We start from the raw sequence: 24,313 nt of genomic DNA on the forward strand, positions 1-24,313 counted from the left end.
GTGTGACAGTGACAGTTGCGTTTCGATCGCTACGAAGCGTAAGCGATTGGCATCTTGGCTACGCAGCCTGGTATGTTGGTACTGCGTTTCCGTCTGATAATATATTTTAAAAAATAAGTACCTATTTTTTACCTACTTAGGTACGTTGTACAGTTTCTTATTATACCTAGTAAGCACAAGTTTTAACAATGATTAAGTAATAAATGTGCAGCTACGCAAAGTAATCATGACATTCATGACTATTTAAAAAGTTAAACATCAGTGCGTTGGCAACCATAAAATGTATAACAGTAAAATACGTAAAACAGGCTATTTTACTAGACAGCGACACACACAAGTAATTTACTTAAATACAAAATAGCCAACTTTATTTGAAAAACATCAACTTAATCGTAAAGTTACCTTAGGAGAGGAGTATAAGTATAAATCCTTACATGAGGTCAGTTGCTCTTCACTATGCCGACAGTACCTATCCACTAACAACTCGTAGTAAATGTTGTAGTGTGTGTGACTTTTATACTTATGATACTTGTATCTCATGCCTTGAATTGCTCTCTGAATGTTTAAAAGTAATAAGTATATTTACATGTTATACTTAAATATATCGTACATATGTATGAGTATTATATCTTATATCTCTAGATCAAAAGTAAAGGGCCAACGTATCAATAATATATTGGTCCATGGTTAGGACTACTCGTATACACTCGTGTACCGATATTTAAAGACACCTTGTATGAAAAATATATGTACCTACCTAAAGTATGTTATTAATTTTTATATACAGGTATTAAAATGGGAACTAATGCATTCCAAATGTATGAAATTGTATTCTTGGATGTGTCTATATATATTTAATTATGTAATAATATTATAAAATTCGAATATTTAGGTAAGCGTAATTTACAAACCATAAATATATTGAGTGTTTTGTTATTATTTATGATGAATCACACTGCTTTATTGATATTGGTAATAATATATACTTACAAGTATGTAACACAAGTATCTGCCTAAATTGTATAATTTATAAGAATTTAATATGTTTGGTAACTCTTTACTTATTAAATTATTATCTTAATCTGCTATTGCAGAAATTCTTACCACCTAGGTATATTGAATACACCTACCTGCCTGATTTTAGAATTAGTACATATTTCTAATTTTATTTTTATTACCTACCTAATTGTGTTACCTACTTTACGCTGTTAGCAACCCGATGTAATATAGCTACGCTACATACTTGTTATTTATTTATAGTATTAATATTGAAATTGCTTATGAAAAACGCAATAAAACAACTCGAGAAGGAAACAATTGTTGAATAAATTATTTTCACGCAAATAGATGCTATATTATTTCCGATTTGAATTTTATGTGAGATCTAACGGTCAACGTCACCAAAAACCACATCTATGCTAGCGACAATTATAGATATATCGGCTAACATTAATCCTTTGCCGAAGACTGCAATGCCCGCGAGGTGGATGTACGAGCAAGGGCGTATGCCCACGCGGTAGGGCCTCGACGTGCCGTCCGCAACCATGTACAGCCCGAGCTCGCCTTTCGGACACTCCACTGCCGTGTAAGTGTAGCCCGGTGGAACTGGATATCCCTCCGTGCACAACTTAAAATGATGAATCAGAGACTCCATAGAAGTTTTCATCTCTGCTCTACTTGGCAGACAGTATTTCGAATCGTCTGTTTTATATTCGCCCTCGGGCATAGTATCGATGACTTGATTTATAATTCTCAAAGACTGACGAGTCTCTTCCAGGCGACAAAGATGCCGATCGTAAGAATCGCCATACGTTCCCACGGGAACATCGAAATCGTATTGATCATAACCGTCATATGGATGATTGATTCTCAAGTCCCATTTTACACCAGTGCAGCGTAACATCGGTCCACTGAAACCTAAATTGATCGCTTCGTGAGCACTAAAAGCGCCAATGCCTGCCGTTCTAGCATAATATAAGCGATTGCCCGTTACCAGGTCCTCCGTTTCATCTAAACGTTCTCCCATTTTACTACATAACTCATAGACGTCGTCTAGGTACCCGATCGGAAGATCTTGCGACACGCCGCCGACTTTTATGTAAGCGCAGTGAACCCTAGATCCACATAGCCTTTCGAACATCTCGTATAATTTTTCTCTCTCTTCGCACGTCCAAAAAAAAGGTGTAATACCACCTGAATCTAAAACAGTGCCGGCTACGTTTAGTAAATGATTGGCTATCCGACTAAGTTCAGTACAGAGTACTCGAATCGCTTTCGCCCTGGGGGGTGCCTCAATGTTGGCTAAGGTTTCAACGGCTAAAGCAAAGCACTGTTCATTTGCAAGGGCCGATACGTAGTCTAAGCGATCCATGAAGGGCAGGCTTTGGTTATAATGTTTGTTTTCCATCAGTTTTTCCGTGGCTCGGTGTAAGAACCCGATATGGGGATCAGCTCTTACCACTGTTTCACCATCCAGTTCAAGGATCAGTCGCAGCACGCCGTGTGCGGCTGGATGTTGTGGCCCGAAGTTGATCCACATATTTTTCAATTTTCGTTCTACAGGTGGAAGTCTACCATGATAGACCGGTTTGTAATATTTCTCCATTTCAGGTGTGCTGAATATAGCTGGACCACTGAACTGCTTCACAAACTCCACATCCGGAAACCATTTGTGCCCGTAAACTGGTGCACTAGATGTAAAGAATCGAATATTTTGAATCTTTCTGATAAAAGTTATAGATTTAATAACTTTCATTTTGATTGGAGTTGCTGTTGTCAATAATGATTGACGGCGTTGTATTACTGTTTTATTTGCAGTACCTAGATAGGTATTTTTGGCCAGTCATATTTCAATATGATTGGTATATATTATATATAAATGAAAAAGGTTTGCGGTGGATGTGCTCAAATGACCATGCAATGCAAATGCAATGACCCAATGACCATCAAAGAAATATAATATTTAAGTGATATTAATACCAAATAATACTCACTTCACGACCAAAGCCCCATAACTAGACGGTTGACGGTTTTTAAGGCTTTAAAATCTACGCTATGCTTCAACCATACTTCCGCTGGTAAGTAGGTCACCCTGACCTTGGTCGGCCCCAAAAACAGGAATACAATGTCCATGTTATCAAAAAGTGTCCGTCAAAAACCTTAAATAGGTGGCGCCACAATACCTAGATCTATCTATATATATGTATAAATGCAAGTGTCCTGACTGACTGACTGACTGATTCATCAACGCAGAGCCGAAACTACAAAAGCCAGAAAGTTGAAATTTGCACACCAGATTACATTTATAAAGTGTACAAGAGATAAGAAGCGATTTTGAGAAATTCAACCCCTAAGGGGGTTAAAAAGGGGATGAAAGTTTGTATGGGGTTAAAGTTTTCTTTTAAGCTAGGAATTTGAAACTTCGTAAAAAGATATGTTATTAAAATACAAGAAAACTAATTTCAGCGTTTTTGAAAATTCATCCCCTAAGGTGGTGAAAAAGGGGTTGAAAGTTTGTATGGATATCAAAAAAAAATTCAAGTGGTGGACTTGAATCTTTGTATTTAGGGATATTATTAGAAGACAGGAAAAGTAATTTCAGCGTTTTGTAAAATTCATCCCCTAACAGGGTTAAAAAGGGGTTGAAAATTTTAATCCATTACAAATGCTTTGAGACTTCTTAGAAAGGCATAATAGCCGATTACAAAAAAAAGTGATTGCAACGTTTTTGGAAATTCAACCCTTAAGGGGGTTAAAAAGGGGATGAAAGTTCGTCTTCGGGTGCAAATTTTATTTTAAGTTCCTACTTGAAACTTTGTAAAAATGTATCAAATTTAAATACAAGAAAACTAATTTCAGCGTTTTAGAAAATTCATCCCCCAAGGTGGTGAAAAAGGGGTTGAAAGTTTGTATGGATATCAAAAATTTTTTCGAGCGCGGGACTTGAATCTTTGTATTTGGGGATATTATTAGAAGACAATAAAAGTAATTTCAGCGTTTTGTAAAATTCATCTCCTAACAGGGTTAAAAAGGGGATGAAAGTTTGTATGGGGTTGAAGTTTTCTTTTGAGCTAGGAATTTGAAACTTCGTGAAAAGATGTATTATTAAAATACAAGAAAACTAATTTCAGTGTTTTAGAAAATTCATCCCCTAAGGTGGTGAAAAAGGGGTTGAAAGTTTGTATGGATATAAAAATTTTTTTCGAGCGCGGGACTTGAATCTTTGTATGTGGGGATATTGTTGGAAAGCAATAAAAGTAGTTTCAGCGTTTTGTAAAATTCATCCCCTAACAGGGTTAAAATGGGTTTCAAATTTTTAATCCATTACTAATGCTTTGAAAATTCTTAGAAAGGCATAATAGCCGATTACAAAACAAAGTAATTGCAACGTTCTTGGAATTTCAACCCCTAAGGGGGTTAAAAAGGGGATGAAAGTTCGTCTTCAGGTGCAAATTATATTTGAAGCTAGGAACTTGAAACTTTGTAAAAAGGTATTAAATTAAAATACAAGAAAACTAATTTCAGCTTTTTTGAAAATTCATCCCCTATGGTGGTGAAAACGGGGTTGAAGTTTGTATGGATATCGTACATTTTTTCGAGCGCGGGATTTGAATCTTTGTATTTGGGGATATTATTAGAAAACAATAAAAGTGATTTCAGCGATTTGTAAAATGTATCCCCTAACAGGGTTAAAATGGGGTTCAAAGTTTGAATCCATTACAAATGCTTTGAAACTTCTTTGAAAGACATAAATAGCCGATTACAAAAAAAAGGTAAGTAATTGCAACGTTTTAGGAAATTCTACCCCTAAGGGGGTTAAAAAGGGGGTGAAAATTCGTCTTGGGGTGTAAATTTAATTTTAAGCTAAGAACTTGAACTATTTACAATAAAAAAGGTATTAAAATAAAAAACATGAAAACTAAAATTCAAGCACTTTTGAAAATCATCCCTCAAGGTGGTGAGAAAGAGGTTGAAAGTTTGTATGGAGATCAGATATTTTGTGAGTGCGGAACTTTAATCTTTGTATAAGGGCATAGGTACCTATTATGAGAATACAAGAAAAGTAATTTCAGCAACCAACATCAAAATCCACTTGAAATAAAACTTCATACAACTTGCTAATAAAGAAAAGTACTTAATTTCAACATTGCTTGGATATGAAAATTATAGGTACTAAAGATGTAAAATGTTGAAGATAAGATTCCACGCGGACGAAGTCGCGGGCAACAGCTAGTATTTGATAAAAAATTCTTATCATTCACATTCACTTTGCTCCTTCTATTGATACCTACGCCTACGTTCTTAGCTAGAACTAGCGCTACTCTGGGAACTATTATTTATAGCTGACGGTAGGTCAATGGTAGGCCCACTGATTGCGTCTGATCTGATCAAAAAATATTATATAATACTTTCTGAGGTCACTCCAGTTCTAACAGTAAGTACTTAACTATGAGCCGGTCTTAATAATATGAGCAAAGAGAATAGATAGTATAGAGGGCTATTGCCAAAGTAAATTTTGTAGTCACGATTTATTTACTGCCACCTATCGACACACGATTAAAACTTAAAATAAAATTAAAAATGTATAAATTAATCAAAATATATTTAGGTACGGATAAATGTTTTTTTTAATTTTTATTGTTCCATACTGACCCATGTTCTTTCACTGATATGTGTTAAAATTGTTAAATATCAAACGTCAACGCCATCTAGCCGAGAATAGGCCAAAGGTGTGTGCGCCATCTATTCGAGAATAACTTTTTCTTGATTTCTGAGGCACGTTTTTTTCTTAGACTTTATTCATCTTATACGGAGTTATACAGGGTGGAAAGATAAGTCGGGCCCTGGAGGGAAACTACCTTAAATCCTTAAGCTAGCTCATTTTACTTAAAGGAGACATTCCTTTATTTTTAAAAAGAAACAAAACTGCATTCAAAGTATTTTCCTTTTTTTCTTCAATTTGATGGCTTGTCTAAAAAAATCTTGAGTACTAAATACTAGATTTTATGGATATTTTGTACGACAGACGAGTGTAAGACCTAATGTTTCTTGGAGAAATGTTATCATTAACATTAACTGTATCGACTAGTAGAATAAAATTGCGAGTTTTTATTTTTTGGAATTTTTTGTCGGTCCGTCCCGGGCGAGGCAAGCGAGTTTTAGAAAATCTTTGAATGCAGTTTTTTTTCTTTTTAAAAATAAAGGAATGTCTCCTTTAAGTAAAATGAGCCAGCTTAAAGATTTAAGTTAGTTTCCCTCCAGGGCCCGACTTATCTTTCCACACTGTATATAACTCTGATATGAGCATATGAGTTGGTATGAGTCCGGTATGAGTGTTTTCGTACCGCCATCTATATGTTCATTACTATACTAACATAGTGTGAATCAGGAGCACTCTGCGTTGAGTGTTTTTATTTATTTTCTAGATGTCGTTAGTGGAGATGAACCACAGATAAATAATTTTATTTTTGAGTTATGATTTGCACGTTTGAAAAGATGGCTTAAACAGTCATAATGACATGACATGTGTCACTGTCAACTGTCACAGCTGTCAGTGTCATAGTAATCTCTTGGTTATCTCTTTTTCACTCAATCATTGTTATTGTTTCGCAAGTTGGTTGTGGTTGTAAATTTCCGCTTAACGAGCAGAAGGGACGAACTCCTTAAATTCAACAAACCCGTAACGTTAAATTCAATTACAATGATAAAGTTTGAAATAGTGTCTTCTAGAATAGCTACAGGCAATGGGTCGGATAAGAAGTTCGTCGTTTACATGTTACAAGTCAGACAAGATATTAGCAGGCTTGATCCAGACCCTGTGAACGTAGAAAGGAGATACACTCACTTTTTGGACCTCTACAATGGACTCAAAAAGGATTTCCCAACGATTTTAAATACCATATCATTCCCTAGAAAGGTATGAGTCATGTTTTATTTATTAAACAACAAAGAAGTACTTGCTTAGTGGGCGTTACTTCATTTATAAAGTGTTGTACAGTACTGTGTGAAAATGGGACATATGTCCCATAGCTCTTATGACCAACATTAACACATGGGTGTTTTGAGATGATTTGTGCACCCATATTTTTACAATTGATTTTACCAGGTTTTTTTTTTTATAATTTGTATTAAATCAGTTAAAATCCCGATATCAATTTTACTATGGGCTAGCAATTGTTTCATGATATATAATTTTCATTTTTATTTGTACTTTTCAGATGGTAGTGGGTAATTTTGACCCGAACTTGATAACAGCCAGAGCTACAGCATTTGAGGCATTATTGAAGCTATTATCAGAGGAGTCGCGACTGAGGGAGTCCCCAGCAGCTATAGCATTTTTCCAGGATGTTGAGTTAGCCGAGGCCAGGCAACTGATGCTCGAAGGATCTCACGACATGGCACTTTCTGTGCTGGAAACTAACTTCAGATTATTAAATAAGGTAGTTGGTGTACATAACAAATACAGTCACCACATGGGATTGTTTATTTATTTAAACTTTATTGCACAAAAGAAAACTTATCGTACAAAAGACGGACTTAATGCCAAAAGCATTCTCTACCAGTCAACCTTAAGGCAAAGCGGAGAGAGTGGGCGGTGCTACTAATCACTAAAGCTAATCTAAAATCTAACACACCTACATATATACATATACTACATACAATTAATATTGTTATACCATTTGGGGTTCTTGCTAAATGGAAATTCTATAGTGTAAATATTGGACAACCAATTAAGCTAGGACCCTAATTGGCGCAACAATAGTGGAGTGTGATGTACATAATGACTAATCTTATTGTCTTGTAATCTTAATAGCTACTATTGGTAATGTAGGACATATTTGTACTGTTGATGATTACTCATTAACACTTTGACTACCGAGAACCCGCCTGGTAGGCACTCGTAATGTTTGCTCAGATGCCGGACAACCCGCCCAGCGGGTTGTTTTGTACACAGATATAGACGACCGGTTTCTGGGGTAGTGCGCCGTTTTTTGCCCGGTTGCGAAAGTGTTAAGAGAACAATAACTATAATTTATTATGAGCATAAAATATAATATTAACAACATTATTCATTTGATACCAGATGATACCAGAATGTGCTAAATTATTACAGTAAATAATAGGGACTTATGGGTGTCCAGTTTAAACTTAAACACTGGGCTATGAGTCCAACTATTTACTTATAGAAAACACATGATGGTGTCATTAAAATACAACCTTTAATGTGTATTAAAGGTTGTATTTTAATTATACACAATTTAGATGAACAGAGTATAATAAAAAATGGTGCTAATAGAATTAATAAACTAACACTCGGTCAATAATGTCTGCTCCAATTAAATAATAATTTATTAAATTATACTACCAAATTATTTCTTTATCGAATCAAATTGAAATACAACTGACTGCACTCCTAAAAATTATGGTATCATCACAAATGAAAATTAAATGCAAACATGTACATTAAATTATTTATCTGAAAGGTATCCAGTTTCAACATCTTTGTTTTTGAGAGACGGGTGGAACAGGAAAACAATTTATTCTTTCCTATTGTGTCTTTTTATGACTTAAAAACTTGTCGCTTAATAATGTGGGGTACTCCCGAAAATCGCCCATGATATGAATTGATGTCAGAGACCATTTTAGGAATTACGTGACTCACCATCCATTTCGACTTCTAATATTTAGGGCTAATTAAGACGGCGCGCCACCTCGCATGCGATTTTAGTTACATTGCAGACTGTTGGTTACGTCCAATTCAACCTAATCAAAACCCATAATGTAATAAAGCTCGCTTCGTCTAAATGAGCCCTTATTCCCCACATTGCAGGTGTACACAGACCGGTCGCGTGTTGTGCTGAGCGCGCTGTGCCGCGTGGTGGCATGCGCGGCCACGAGCGGTGGCGCGCTGGCCGGCCCGGTTGAGCGCTGGGCGCAGCTCGCGCTCCGCCGCTACGAGGCCGTCAGCGACGATGATCTCCTGCTCATCTATATTCCACTGCTGCACACCTGTATATCAATATGGTGAGGTTTCTACTCATTTTATACTTTTAAATTAGCATAAGACAGGTCTTACAAACACCAGAGCCCAGTAGAGAACCCTGCGGTTTTCAAATAGATAGTCATGGGCCCAGCTCGTAACATGAACACCTCGATATATGTATGTGGGATTAAATGCTCAAATAATATTTATTTATTCTCTAAACGTCAATACAAAAAAAAAAACAAAAAAACTTAAGAGTAGCTATACAATATTTTAAGAGTAGCTTAAGCCTAGGTAAACAGTCCCTCCCGAGTTGTCCCCGGCGCAAAGGTACCCATCACACTAGCCGCGTTACCACGTTGAATGGCGATGGACAGTCGCCATCAGATATATCGGAGCGGGCAAGGTGTTCACAATATCTGAGCACGCACTCTAACTCCCTGACAATAGAGGCGTGTTCAGATATTTGTGAGCACCTTGGCCGCTCCGATATATCTGATGGCGACTGGACAACCTTTGCACCAGCTACGAACCCGCGCGGGCGTCAGACCCCCTCTCTCTCCCCGGTAGTCTCAACCGCAAGGGGCGTTAAATGATTAAATTGTTATTTGATATGTGTGAGTCACTTTTTGGTGAATGAGGAAACTTGAATAATGCCTAGTTTTCCTTGTAAGTTTGAAGGTCAAAGGCAATATTTGGCCCAGTTGCTGTTTGGGATTAGGCTACCAAAAGTAGACCTCAGGCTCTTATGAAACGATAAATCCTTTTTGAAGTGTGATTGTTAAATCACATTAAATTAAATCCTTTGAGAGCAGTACTGTTAGTACATTGTATATGCACTTTCTGACTGATAGCAGCAAATATGTAGGTATTACTGAGGTCAGAGGTTGTATAATTTCATGACTATTTAGTTATGAACATGTATAGTAAGTATACATATCTACTAATCTTTGGCTTGACAATAAATATCATCTATTTATCTATGTATAGTACACATTGTAGACCAAACAATACCGTCATAGTCTATAGTGAGTCACTAAGAAAAGAAAACTATGAAAATCATTACACTTGAGAATAAATATCATCTATTATGTGTTCCGTACTCCACATCGGATATCTTCATTGAGAGAGTAACGCGATCGTTGACCAATGATGCCGCTAGCGTCTATGTAGTCGCTCCGCCCCACGCCGTGACGTAGTTCCGCTTCCACTTCCTGCGAACCGTTGCTCGCTTCCCGCCACTCGCCACCGCCATGTCATTGTTTCGTCGACCGTCTTGACCGATGGTCCGCAAATATTTTTTGCGTATATTTTTGCAGCATGGTGCTTTAACATTTCCGATCCAAAGCTCGGTCGATTAAATAGTGAGATACGGCAGAGATCGCCACTATTAGTCTTTTGGCGGTCTCGCGATCGAAGTCATCGAACGGTGCTTTTCGATTCTACCCACTTTTTTCTTGCTAAATTAATTTTCACATTCCATGCTGCTAAAATCGTTACCGTTAACTCGCATTTTCGAGATCGAAGTAGGAAGTGCGTCAGTGGTTTTTGTTAACAAGTGGTAACAAGTCGCTCCGCATCGGAGAGGGAACGCGCGGTCATCGTGCCTGCGGCGGCGGCGGCGGCGCCCGGGCGGCGCGGCGGCGGACGGCCTGCGCGCGCTGCTTTCGGGCGCCGCGCTTCGCTGATAAGGAGGTTTGGATTGTCTCGAACCATCCGGTGAGCCAGTTTAAGATATTCTAATTTTATTGGCGTTCAGAAGTTACTTCGTCACTAAAGGAGGGTTCTCAGGCAGGAGCCTGGGAGTACCTCGTGTTGTTAGTTGCGGCGCGACCGGGGCGCCCCGTCCCCCGGCGCGGGGGCGCGGGCCCGGCGCCCGCCCCCGCCCGCGCGCGCCGCGCCGGCGCCGCGTCTTTCTTCTGCTGTCGTCCAAGGTGACTCCGAGACACCGCGACGCTGCGGGCCACGGTGGACGCCTCCAGTCCGCAGGACTCGGAGAGACGTCACACGCCCGCTCCTGTTGCTGCAGTCGCGGTGCGGACGCCTCCAGTCCGCGGGACTCCGAGAGACGTCACACGCCCGCTCCTGTTGCTGTAGTCGCGGTGCGGACGCCTCCAGTCCGCGGGACTCCGAGAGACGTCACTCGCCCGCTCCTGTTGCTGCAGTCGCGGTGCGGACGCCTCCAGTCCGCGGGACTCCGAGAGACGGCACACGCCCGCTCCTGTTGCTGCAGTCGCGGTGCGGACGCCTCCAGTCCGCGGGAGAGAGCCCGCTCCTGTTGCTGCAGTCGCGGTGCGGACGCCTCCAGTCCGCGGGACTCCGAGAGACGTCACACGCCCGCTCCTGTTGCTGCAGTCGCGGTGCGGACGCCTCCAGTCCGCGGGACTCCGAGAGACGTCACACGCCCGCTCCTGTTGCTGCAGTCGCGGTGCGGACGCCTGTCGCGGTGCGGACGCCTCCAGTCCGCGGGACTCCGAGAGGCGTCACACGCCCGCTCCTGTTGCTGCAGTCGCGGTGCGGACGCCTCCAGTCCGCGGGACTCCGAGAGACGTCACACGCCCGCTCCTGTTGCTACGCCCGCTCCTATTGCTGCAGTTGCGGTGCGGACGCTTCCAGTCCAGCGGGACTCCGAGAGATCCGCGTGGCTCTGCGAGACGTCACACGCCCGCTCCTGCAGCTGCGGGCGCATCGCGGGTGGATCGCGCCAAGGTGAAGGCGGACCGCTTCTGCGTCCCGACTGCTCGAGCGGAAGGAAGGTAAGTTACGTGTAAGCAGTGGAAATGCTACGAGTACAGCGACGATCGCCGCGTTGGTTGCCGGCCGTCATGACGTCGCTGGTGACCTACGCGCCGGTGTGGCCACCACGATAGCACCGCCGAGGGCAACAGCGTCGCCGTGATGATGCGTGCAACTACGAGCCTAGCCATCGGCGCCTCCCGTGCCGGTAACGTCCGTCACGCGCACCGGCGCCTGTCGAGCTGGCCGCCACGACGGCGCCTCTCGCACCTGAGCCTGGCGACGGTGGCCGCCATGATGGCGCCGCCCGCTCGATGACACCGCCTGCCCCCCGAGCTGGCCGCCACGATGGCGCCTCTCGCATTACGCATCGACGCGGTGGCGGCGGCTGCCACAATGGCGCTGCCCGCCACGATGATGCCGCCCGCCACGATGGCACCACCACCTGCGCACTGGCGCCTCTCGAGCTGGCCGCCACGATGGCGCCTCTCGCCTCACAGCAGTGGCTCCCAGACCAGCCAGCCAGACGGCGACCGCCTCATGCACCGGTGCCTCCCGAGCTGGCCGCCACGATGGCGCCTCTCGCAGCACGCACCGGCGCCTCCCGAGCCGGTGGCGGCGGCCGCCACGATGGAGCCGCCCGCCTCACGCGACAACGCCTCTAGAGCGGGCCGCCACTATGGGTCCTCGCCTCACGCACCAGCGCTTTCCGAACCAGTGGCGGCCGCCATGAACCGGCCTCAGGCACCGGTTAAAGAATCCTCCGGCGAGGGCAGACAAGGTCGTAAAGAGCCCCGTCCTAGCGCGGCTCGACTGCCCGGAGTTGAAAGCGGTAAGATATGTCGATACTCAGAGGAAAATACGTCGTGTTCCCGGGCTTCATAAAGGTGCTGATCGACTTCGCTGTGTCGCTTCGAAGCTCCTACGACTTCTCGAGGCCATGGAGTGGTCCAACCAGAGAACAGCTAGCGACAAGGCCTGTGCGACCGCTCGAAACCGAGGTGAAAGGCATCGAAAAGGTCTGCAGACTTCACATAATTATCTCTGCTTGCTCGCGCTCTCCAGCTTAAGTTCCGTCTTACAAAGACGAACTCGTGCGAAAAGCCATAATAAACAAAATGGGACAAATAAACCCGCTGCGCCTGAACAAGCTTGAGTTTCCGGTGCTAAGAGAAAGGGGCCAGGAGGACTCCAGCAGTTTCCATCTGTCTGTATTCGACTTTATCGAAACAGTTTTGTTACGCAAAGCGCCAAAATCGATTTTAGACTTGATTTCATCAGTTCGATTTCCTTAAAAGCATGCTACTAACTCGATGCCCTATACTAACTCGATATAGGGTGTCTCTTCGGATAAAGCGAATTAGACCATCACGCTCCTAGACATCACGTGGGACACGCGGCACAACACACCGATTGAAAGTTTTCTTTTTCGCGACATACAGGCCTGCCTTGCTGCAGAGTTTCTCGCAGAAATGAGACTCAATGCCTTCTGTTCAGTCTCAAATTCGCAAACTTTAGTTCATGGAGAAAGGTGAAGCCTTCGCAGTCCCCAGCAACACGGAGCTGCCGAAAGCCTCGCACCACTTTCTTCCTCATCTTATGCAAGCAGTCCGTTACAATCTTCAATATTGGTAGACAATGTACGAGGTAAGGCCCTTTCAGCGAAGAGTAACCGTTAACGGGCCGCATCTGCAGCGCTGACGACAGAAGTGTAAACATACAACCGCACCGGTATAGTATACATAAAACGACGGCGACACTACATCCCTTCCGTTACTACGGCTGTCGCAAAAACTGCTGATGCCAGCAGATCGTCTACAGGTCGCGCTGGTTGCTTGCTACTTGCCAGGTCGGTACAACCCCCGAGGGCAACGGTTTATCAAGAAGTCACTGCGCGCCCGAGTGGCAGCTGCGCCCAGCAGCCGCCGAGACTGTCTTCACCTGACAGGCGCCTTGTTGGCCGGCCTCCGCTTTCGAGAGCCCTCGCACTGTGCCACGGTATTTCTTAACAGACTCATTGAACTGCTACCACGACCTTTGACAGCTGCCTGTGAGACTTGGCATGGATGTCTCCACCTCCCAGCCTAGTCTGTGTACTGCGACGGCGTGATAAGGAGTCTTAAAGCAGCTGTGGTAAGCTTGCAATTTACTGGCGGTCCTAGTGAACACAACGTCAGACCGCCCTCCCTTACGAGTCAACGACCTTAAGAATGAGGCGTAGCTCCTGTCAGATAGGACGCTCCAACACCGAGCTGGCGGGATCAGGAGTGACGTCCGCTACTGGCGTGACTGGCGCATGCATATAACATGCCAAGGTCTAACGCTACGTAGCGAACGAAACGCAACTGTCACTGTCTCACTAATATGGAAGAACCGGATATTCCCGATTCCGGTACTGTGTTTGTATAGAAAACAGTAACGGGAGCCCCTAGATCGTCCCCTTGTCTAGGCTGCATGTACGGCCACAATGTAGAAACGGTCTTTATGGTGCATCAAAAATAAGATCAACTGCCAGGTACCTCTATCCAGTGAAGTAGCGAGCTATCTCAGACGTCTATTTCTATTATCCATGTTAGCTTTCAGAACGATACTCGTTCATAAGCCTCTCACAAGTGCTGTGTATGAACCACTATCGGACACTATGCCTTCTTCCAACGCCATTAATAGCGAGACCAGCGCCTCCCAAAGCACCAGCTTGGGACGCGAGACATCTACTTGCCCTAATTTAAATAGCCCTACAACGTTAGGTACGTTAGAAGAAGTACGATAGAATAGCTGCCGCACTTTTGCTGTTAGCATCAGGCAGCAGGGTCAATGACCTTACTCTACTACACTGTAGCCCGGGCAATTACATAGATAACTTTAACGCTATTATTTTGTGTCCGAAATTCGGCTCTAAACCAGATAACGTGTCTTACCGACTGGACTCTTAGAAGCTCCGGAATAAAGTATAGACCCAGTATAAGTAGGTAGTCTGGGTACGTCACCTTGCGAGAATTACACAAAATGTTAGGGGACACTTCGCTTATTTCTTTCAGCCACAGTCTCATCCAAGCCGGCCTCGCCTACGATTGCTTTTGATCCACGATGTACTTAATAACTAAATTGGCTGGGAAGCTATTCACTTAGCGATATTTTCGCTTATGTTAATTGGGAACATGACTCGCCGAGATTCTGCGGATCGGATGCGATTTCGAATGAGAATTCTCTTAAACCAGTTTCGAACCTGAGATTACAATTTCAATTCTCAATTTCCTGTAATTCACATTATAACGAGTCACTGTGATTTCATGGGTTGCAATATGGTGTATACATATTTATTCGTTCTCTGAGTTCTATGACAGTAGGTGTAGCCCTATCGCTTGCGCGCCCGCTAACTCGCCACCAGGAGATAATAAACAGGTCTCAATGAAGATATCCGATGTGGAGTACGGAACACATAATATAAAAATTTTACCTTCCAATAAAATTGTTATTATGTTTCCTATCCACATCGGATATCTGAGTAATGCCTTCCTGGCAGGCTACTAGGCTACTTTTATGCCGACGGTACTTCTCCTCAACAATGACATGGCGGTGGCGAGTGGCGGGAAGCGAGCAACGGTTCGCAGGAAGTGGAAGCGGAACTACGTCACGGCGTGGGGCGGAGCGACTACATAGACGCTAGCGGCATCATTGGTCAACGATCGCGTTACTCTCTCAATGAAGATATCCGATGTGGATAGGAAACATAATAACAATTTTATTGGAAGGTAAAATTTTTATATTATCTATGTATAGTGTAGCACACATTGTATACCAAACAATACCGTCATAGCCTATAGTGACTAAGAAAAGAAAACTATAAAAATCAATACAGTACATTACAATACTTGATTTAATGTAATGATGATAATAACATACGTCTAATTCATTATCATCACGTAATATTAATCTGTGAACAATCAGATATCCTTCATCCATGGCATGATATCATAAATGTATTTTTTTGTGTATTAAATATTTTTATTTACTGGTCTTAAAACGAAGACGATGAAGATTTTTATTAATTGATGTGGATTAACACAGTTTAATATTATTTTATGACGTGGAAAAACTAATCTATATTAGGTGTTGTAAACTAAACTGAATAGTCCTCTAAATATCTATTTGTCATGCTAAACGGATGCTTAACTACTTTAGCAAGTCACGAGGTTCGATGACGTAAGATAACGCAACCTTGTTTACATAACCCACTGAGCTACTAATGGATATAATTTGCACAACTTTATGGTTCAAAAATTTACATATGGTGTCGTATGTCTGGAAGACATCGCTTTTTAGCGACAATGCCGCCTATAATTACGTACCTATTGTATGCCTACCTACCTGTTGTGTATTTATTAACTTTATGGTACCTACACCTACTGTAAAAATATGGGTGTAGACAACTTACTCAAAAATATGTCCCATAGTTCTTAATTCACTGACATAAGAGTTATGGGACATATTTTTGAGATGATTTGTACACCCATATTTTTACAGTTGACTGTACGCAATAATATTATTATTTGTATACTTTTTACCCAACTTGTGCAGAATGCAGGGAAAAGTTTTTTGGTTGTACATATATGTATATGCGGGTATGCCAGTCTATTTCAAATATTTCAATGCTTGACCCCATGACCTGAATGGTCTCTATTACATGTAATATTTGTCCATTTGTAGAAGAAGACTGGATTTTAAACGATCTGTAGCAATGTGTAGTTATAATATACAATGGATATTGACATTATGGAAAATATTCTTACATAATTTGATGTATATTAACCATAGCTATGCCCCTACGTATGACTTTTTTCGATATTTTGATTACCTATTGTAAAAATTATTTGCGAAAAACAGATTTCATCATCTTCTTCAATTAATCGCGTACCAGATCGTAATAGAAAATGTTAAAGTTTTTCTGTCTCTATTTCCAGGGAAACTCTTGGAAAAGACAAGTCGCAGTTGGTACAAGAGCTGAACGACCTCCGCAAAAAAGGTATGAAAGTGGATTCAGTGCCGAGTCTCATGGAGGCGGTGGACAGCTTACCCACTGTTATTTAATAGATCTCTTAGTATAAGACATGTATTCTGTCATTGGCACAGACTACAGAGATTACGACATTATTAACCCGCTTAGTCATAAACGTCTACTAAAGTTAACAATCCGATAATAATCGTTTGTCCCTTTCAGACATATCGATATGATGGACAGGGACAAACGATTATTATCGGCTTGACAACTTTAGCAGACGTTTATGAATAAGGGGGTAAGTGTTTACAAAGAGCGTGAGGGCATCATACTTAGATGCAGTCTTACTTGTAAAATTCTACGCCGTGAGAATCTTTACTGAGTTGCTACCTACGCCATTTTTATACTACAACAGCCCCTGTTCATCCGTAGAACTCCATTTTTGTAGATAGGGGAGATCGAGGTGAGTTGTGACAGAGGAGAGTTGTGACATCGTCGATTGTTTGGAATCTATTAAGTAACTAGAAACTAGGTCGCAACAGTGTGCGTTTGTTAGCTCGTAACTTATTCAAAGATTCAAAGATTTATTTGTTCAACATAGGTAGGTTACAAGATGTTAAATAAATGTTTCAGTATCACTATGTCGTGCCTATTACTTGAACTAACAAACGCGCGCTATTGCGACCTAGTTTCTAGTTACTTAATAGATTCCAAAAAATCGACGATGTCACAACTCTCCTCTGTCACAACTCACCTCGGTCTCCCCTACCTACTTTTATTTTAAGAAGGGGCAACGCAAATAGTTATTTACGATCCAAGTGCTGAAAAGAGGAAATTCGAAATGAGTGGCGATAAATTCGCACGTGTATCGTACAACGGTTTGCAGTACATACGGCCCTTTAAATTTTTGACATACGCACGAAAAGTGCTGTTTCACGCACTAGTGCGGGAAAATAGGACCATATGTACTGTAAATTGTATTTTTTATATTTAATTTATAGACGTTCTAATCAACGGCAAATGCCATGATGCCTTTTCACTAGAGCCATACACGATTATTTATTGACTATTTGAGACAAACGGTAAAAACTCACATGATGGCCTTATCTTCCCTCTCAAGTTTCGCGTGGCGCGCAATATCTTTTGTTTCTACCTAATTTGCTGGCTTTACGCCCCCTCTTAAATGAATCACATATCACATCATAAGTGTGGAGGTAGGTAACTGAAATAAGCGATCGCACTCCCTTACGATAACAGTGCATTAGTGCATATGACCTATGACCATTGGTAACTAATAGTACCAGTAATATATAATTAATAAAATTATACATAACAATTAGCTACCTATGTAGGTTTAAGCATATTATTTGATGATATGTATCGTAATTCGTAATATTGAGGTGTTAGCAATCAATTGCTGCTTTTTGTAGTGTTCTGTAGTGAGGCCTTGTTACCTAGTAAAATCCCATAGTTCATTAATTATAGTAACTAATATTAAAAATGGAGATAGCATGTAAGACTCTACGTTTATGTAATGTTTATGACAGCTGATGTAAGTGTTTTCAAAGATGTGTTTAGATTTTGTTGCTATTTAGGTATCATTAATTACTTAGAAATGATAAAACATATAAGCGGATATTATTATATTTAAAGTAGGTATATTAAAAATATATACTATTCTTATCTCATTAGAAGTTAAGTTTAAATCAATTTATTTAGGTACCTAGTTATCAGAGGAAATGTATTTTAAATTATTATGCCATATCACGACTATTTTTTGTTGATCACACAGAAAATGTATTTAATTATTAATTAAGCAAGTGAAGACATTGGAGCGCCTATCCTCATAGTAGAAAAATGTTAGTTTAATTAATTCGTTTTCTTTACGTACCAAAAGGGCCCCTAATTCTTATGTGCCCAAGTCATAGACTAGGAATCCTCTAGACCGTGTTTAGAGCAATTATTTCATGCAACCGTTTAAAGACACGGACGTCACACAAAGACACTTTCGAATCGAACATGGAGTAAAATTACCGTATGCGTGGCAGAGGGCGTAGCGCGACTATGCTCAATCTGGAGGATGTTTTATCTGTGGCCCAAGCATAGTTTAAGACGGCCCTGACTAGTATACTTACTTGGCAACTACCTGAACAATGGGGATAAATGCGCAAAGTTAAACACAGGTGGCGCTGTAATCGTTAAGAGCGCTCTTACAAGAAAAGTCGAAATAATGCAAAATTGATGATACCAGTCGACGAAATTCAGGACTTTGTGCTCATTATTAGAAACAATGAGTACTTGTTCCAGTAAAAGCGTCTTCTTATCTTTTTAAATATCGTTGTAAATATTAGAAAAAGGACTTATTAAATTAGTAATGAATTTTTTTCTGATGGTCGTTTCCGAAAAACCCCGTGAAGCACTGAACGGCAAGCTCTTATTTGGAAATGTTGAGAAGTTTCCTCTGCTAAACCTGGCTATTTTGTATTACTAATACCCTGTACTTTAGGCATATCAAACGATATTTTTCCTACATACCTTTGAGAAAGAGAAAATCAAAGTAAAACGAACTCAATTTTCTCTCCGAAACAAGTGTCAATTCCTACGAAAATCTACTTAATATCGAAGTCATTTTCATACTCAAGCAATCTGCAACGTTTGCTTATACTGTTGGTATACATTAGTGTTTATGAAATTCTACTATAATTTTTTGGCAATTTTTTGAAAACTACTCTATATTACCGATGACGCGCGCTGCGCCAGCTCAGTGCCGCGGCAAAGCTTGTAGAGGTAGGTCGTGTGTCGGTCGGCTCCGCACATATTCAACGGCGACGACGAGATTTTTTATCATTGTGTGCGGCGGGCGCCGTGTAAAACGCTATACTGTGTGCGTGTAAACCGCAACGAGAGACTTTGATCCTAGCACTGTTTTTATAGTATTATAATTTATAATGGTACAGTTTAATAAACTACCGGACAGGATTAAAAATATTTGAAACGACCTGACATTCTATATGTATTAATTTTGACTCAAGATAGTACTCAGGGTCTGATGATGGAGCCGGAAAGTGGTCACCGGTACCAATCAACCATGCAACTAAACCACTTCGTGTTTAGGCTCGTTTTATTGATCTCAACAAGATGTTTGACACAAGATAGTACTCAGGGTCTGATGATGGAGCCGGAAGGTGGTCATCGGTACCAATCAACCATGCAACTAAACCACTTCGTGTTTGGGCTCGTTTGATTCGGCTCAACAAGATCTTTGACTTAAGATAGTACTCAGGGTCTGATGATGGAGCCGGAAGGTGGTCACCAGTACTAATGAACCATGCAACTAAACCACTTCGTGTTTAGGCTCGTTTTATTCGTCTCAACAAGATCTTTGACACAAGTTAGTACTCAAGGTCTGATGATGGAGCCGGAATGTGGTCACCGGTACCAATCAACCATGCAACTAAATCACTTCGTGTTTAGGCACGGTTTATTCAACTCAACAAGATCTTTGACACAAGGTAATACTCAGGGTCTGATGATGGAGCTCGAAGGTGGCCACTGGTACCAGTCTACCATGTAACTGAACCACTTCGTGTTTGGGCTCGTTTGATTTGTCGCAACAAGATCTTTGACACAAGGTAGTACTCAGGGTCTGATGATGGAGCCGGAAGGTGGTCACCGGTACCAATCAACCATGCAACTAAACCTCTTCGTGTTTGGGCTCGTTCGATTCGTCGCAACAAGATCTTTGACACAAGTTAGTACTCAGGGTTTGATGATGGAGCTGGACTGTGGCCACGGGTACCAGTCTACCATGTAACTAAACCACTTTGTGTTTGGGCTCGTTTGATTCGTCGCAACAAGATCTTTGACACAAGATACTACTCAGGGTCTGATTATGGAGCTCGAAGGTGGCGACGGGTACCAGTCTATCACGTAACTGAACCACTTCGTGTTTGGGCTACGTGTTTGGGCTTGGTGTTTGGTTTATCACCTAGTGTCAAAGATCTTGTTGAGACGAAGTTGCATGGTTGATTGGTAATGGTGACCACCTTTCAGCTCCATCATCAGACCCTGAGTACTGTCTTGTGTCAAAGATCTTGTTGAGACGAATCAAACGAGCCCAAACACGAAGTGGTTTAGTTGCATGGTTGATTGGTACCGGTGACCACCTTCCAGCCCCATCATCAGACTCTGAGTATCACCTAGTGTCAAAGATCTTGTTGAGACGAATCAAACGAGCCCAAACACGATGTGGTTTAGTTGCATGGTTGATTGGTAATGGTGACCACCTTCCAGCTCCATCATCAGACCCTGAGTACTGTCTTATGTCAAAGATCTTGGTGAGACGAATCAAACGAGCCCAAACACGAAGTTGTTTAGTTACATGATAGACTGGTACCCGTGGCCACCTTCCAGCTCCATCATCAGACCCTGTGTATCTTCAGTGTCAAAGATCTTGTTGAGACGAATCAAACGAGTCTAATCATGTTACTACATGGTTGATTGGTATCCGTGACCACCTTAATCATCATCATTATCATCAGATCCTCAATACCAGTTCGTTTTTAAACCCTCGTTGATACAAACTTTACAACCTATAGGTACCAAATGCAATGACGAAACATGTAAATAAGCGAGTACCTATAATTTCTTTCGAGTAATATACCTTCATAAGTACGAGTATGTGGCTATTCATAAATTACGTCGTTTCAAATGGGAGGAGGGGGGGGGGGGGTCTGGACATCGGATGATGGTAGCATGACGTAGGAGGAAACAGAGTCATCCGAAGCATGCTTTTTGGATGATTTGAGGGGTGGGGGGGGGGGGTCAAAAATCGTCAAAAATAGATGACGTAATTTATGAACAGCCCCTATGTACATTTGCACTGCATTTAGTATTTTCGTACTTACCAAATAACAGTTTTAGGACTTTAAAAGTTAAGTACAGTTATTGTTGATTTCAATATGCTTCGCGAAGGATCAAGAATGTTTAATCCATCATTGTAGTGCGAGTGTGGTAGAAGGGGTCGGCATACTGAGCTCGCACGGCCTGCCGCAGCGCGTAAAATACCTAAACTCGCTCAACCCCGAAATGTAATAGCGCTCTTAAAAAACATGTCTTTCGACATGCTAAATCCAAAGAAACTTAAGACGAAACGGGAGCTGAGCTAAAAGTCAATTTTGAGATTTCAAGCTGAATATACCCGTCGCTCTGACGGGGCGTAACCGCGGCGTGAGAGACTGTATTTGTGTGTGTAATGCACGCACACAGACGCGTGCGGTGCGCCCGTACTCGGGCTGGCGCGCACCTCACTGATTGCAATTTGCATTGTCACTTTTTGTTACTGCTACTACTAAGTAGGGTAATTCGCCAGTAACTGGCCACGTTTAATAACTGGCCGCCCTAAACTAAAAATGAATTCTATTCACCTCTATACAGAATTCATTTTAGTAGGTATAAGGTTTCAATAACTGGCCACCTTATAATAAAATGAATTCTATTTATCAGTGTTGGCCGTAATGGTTAATTCTAATTAACAATTAACCAATTGCATTAACCATTAATTCCGCAATTAATCAATTGCATTACGCATCAATTTAATTAAAGTTAGTTAGAATTGAATCTTGAGACGTTTAATTACATTGATTGTCAATCTAATTGCCCATTTAATGCCATTAAAGTTTCGAAAAATTAATTAGAATTACTGTCAATTGCATTAACGCTTAATGGAATTAAATATTTTTTTCATAAACTAATAATTAATGTTCAGTTTGCTTGGAACTATTAAATAAATAAATAAACAAGTAAATAAAATAAATAAAATAAATAAAATAAATAAAATAAATAAAATAAATAAAATAAATAAAATAAATAAAATAAATAAAATAAATAAAATAAATAAAATAAATAAAATAAATAAAATAAATAAAATAAATAAAATAAATAAAATAAATAAAATAAATAAAATAAATAAAATAAATAAAATAAATAAAATAAATAAAATAAATAAAATAAATAAAATAAATAAAATAAATAAAATAAATAAAATAAATAAAATAAATAAAATAAATAAAATAAATAAAATAAATAAAATAAATAAAATAAATAAAATAAATAAAATAAATAAAATAAATAAAATAAATAAAATAAATAAAATAAATAAAATAAATAAAATAAATAAAATAAATAAAATAAATAAAATAAATAAAATAAATAAAATAAATAAAATAAATAAAATAAATAAAATAAATAAAATAAATAAAATAAATAAAATAAATAAAATAAATAAAATAAATAAAATAAATAAAATAAATAAAATAAATAAAATAAATAAAATAAATAAAATAAATAAAATAAATAAAATAAATAAAATAAATAAAATAAATAAAATAAATAAAATAAATAAAATAAATAAAATAAATAAAATAAATAAAATAAATAAAATAAATAAAATAAATAAAATAAATAAAATAAATAAAATAAATAAAATAAATAAAATAAATAAAATAAATAAAATAAATAAAATAAATAAAATAAATAAAAAAAATTTATAAAGGCATTAAGTTCGCCATTTGTACATTATTTTTATGTTTTGTGCAATAAAGTTTAAATAAATAAATAAATAAAATTGATAAAAATTGATAAAACTGATAAAAATTCATAAAATAAATAAATAAAGTAAATAAATAAATAAAGTAAATAAAATAACAAAATAAACAAAATAAATGGTGACGCGGGCCGTACTTTGTTAATATTTATGACTTTATGACACATTGTCGTTTTTCACTATTACATACAAAATAGCCAAGGCGGAACTCGGACAGGTTCATGCGGCCCGCGGGCCGCAGGTTGCCGACCGCTGCACTAGACCTTTGATCCCTTATAAAATTACGATATTTGTTCTTGTTAATTGTTAATTATCAATCACATGTTTAATTTTCATTAAAAATTGTTTTAGTTTTTAATGGTTTGTAAAGCAATAACCATTAATTCTTTTTAATTGTTAGTGGTTCGTAATAAATTAACATTAATGCAAATTGATGTTCAATGCAATTGACAATTAATTTTCCTTCAATGGTTAATGGCTAATGGCAATTAACCGTTTCAATGGTTAATTTTTAATGGTCAATTGCATTAGCGTTCGGCCAACACTGCTATTTATTGGTGAATAGAATTCATTTTTGGTTTGGCGTGGCCATCAGTTACTAATAGTGGCCTGTTACTGGCGAATTACCCTATTTATGTACTTAGTGGTTAATACTAGTATCAAGTAAGTATTTTTTTTTCAATAATGCTCAGAAACGAAGTATAGACACGACAATAGTTATTTGTTTTACAAGGGGGCAAAGTTGTTGTTTAACCGCTCGTGCTAATATTGATACCCGAGCAAGCGAAAGATTCCAAAATTGAACCACGAGCGTAGCGAGTGGTTCGAAAAATGGAATCTTGAGCGTTGCGAGGGTTTCAAAGTACGAGGGTTAAACAAAATTTGCCCCCGGGTGAAACACAAAATTTTTCACCACACCAACCCGAAGCAAATATTAAATGTAAAATATCAAACAAAATCAAACCAAATGAAATCCAAATGAAAGTTATTAAAT

General features: G+C 39.8%; 2 protein-coding genes across 2 annotated transcripts; one reads left to right on the forward strand and one right to left on the reverse strand.

The window, feature by feature from the left end:
• Positions 1–1,344: 1,344 nt before the first annotated feature.
• Positions 1,345–2,769, reverse strand: LOC134663843 (NADH-ubiquinone oxidoreductase 49 kDa subunit-like). Its single transcript, XM_063520358.1, has one exon. It carries the CDS (start codon positions 2,753–2,755, stop codon positions 1,385–1,387), a length of 1,371 nt encoding a protein of 456 aa, XP_063376428.1. The 5' UTR covers positions 2,756–2,769; the 3' UTR covers positions 1,345–1,384.
• Positions 2,770–6,573: 3,804 nt separating this feature from the next.
• LOC134663844 (sorting nexin-20) lies at positions 6,574–16,889 on the forward strand. The gene is made up of 4 exons (XM_063520359.1): positions 6,574–6,916; positions 7,218–7,439; positions 8,831–9,024; positions 16,681–16,889. Exons 1-4 carry the CDS (start codon positions 6,701–6,703, stop codon positions 16,805–16,807), a joined length of 759 nt encoding a protein of 252 aa, XP_063376429.1. The 5' UTR covers positions 6,574–6,700; the 3' UTR covers positions 16,808–16,889.
• The last annotated feature ends 7,424 nt before the right edge of the window (positions 16,890–24,313 follow it).

The sequence above is a fragment of the Cydia fagiglandana genome, chromosome 4 (assembly GCF_963556715.1).
Source record: "Cydia fagiglandana chromosome 4, ilCydFagi1.1, whole genome shotgun sequence".
NCBI lineage: Eukaryota > Metazoa > Arthropoda > Insecta > Lepidoptera > Tortricidae > Cydia > Cydia fagiglandana.

Coding starts and splice junctions, on each gene's coding strand:
- LOC134663843 (XM_063520358.1), bottom strand. CDS start 2,755: ATGAAAGTTATTAAATCTATAACTTTTATCAGAAAGATTCAAAATATT.
- LOC134663844 (XM_063520359.1), top strand. CDS start 6,701: ATGATAAAGTTTGAAATAGTGTCTTCTAGAATAGCTACAGGCAATGGG. Junction 7,440..8,830: donor ACTTCAGATTATTAAATAAG/GTAGTTGGTGTA, acceptor CCCACATTGCAG/GTGTACACAGACCGGTCGCG. Junction 9,025..16,680: donor CACACCTGTATATCAATATG/GTGAGGTTTCTA, acceptor CTCTATTTCCAG/GGAAACTCTTGGAAAAGACA.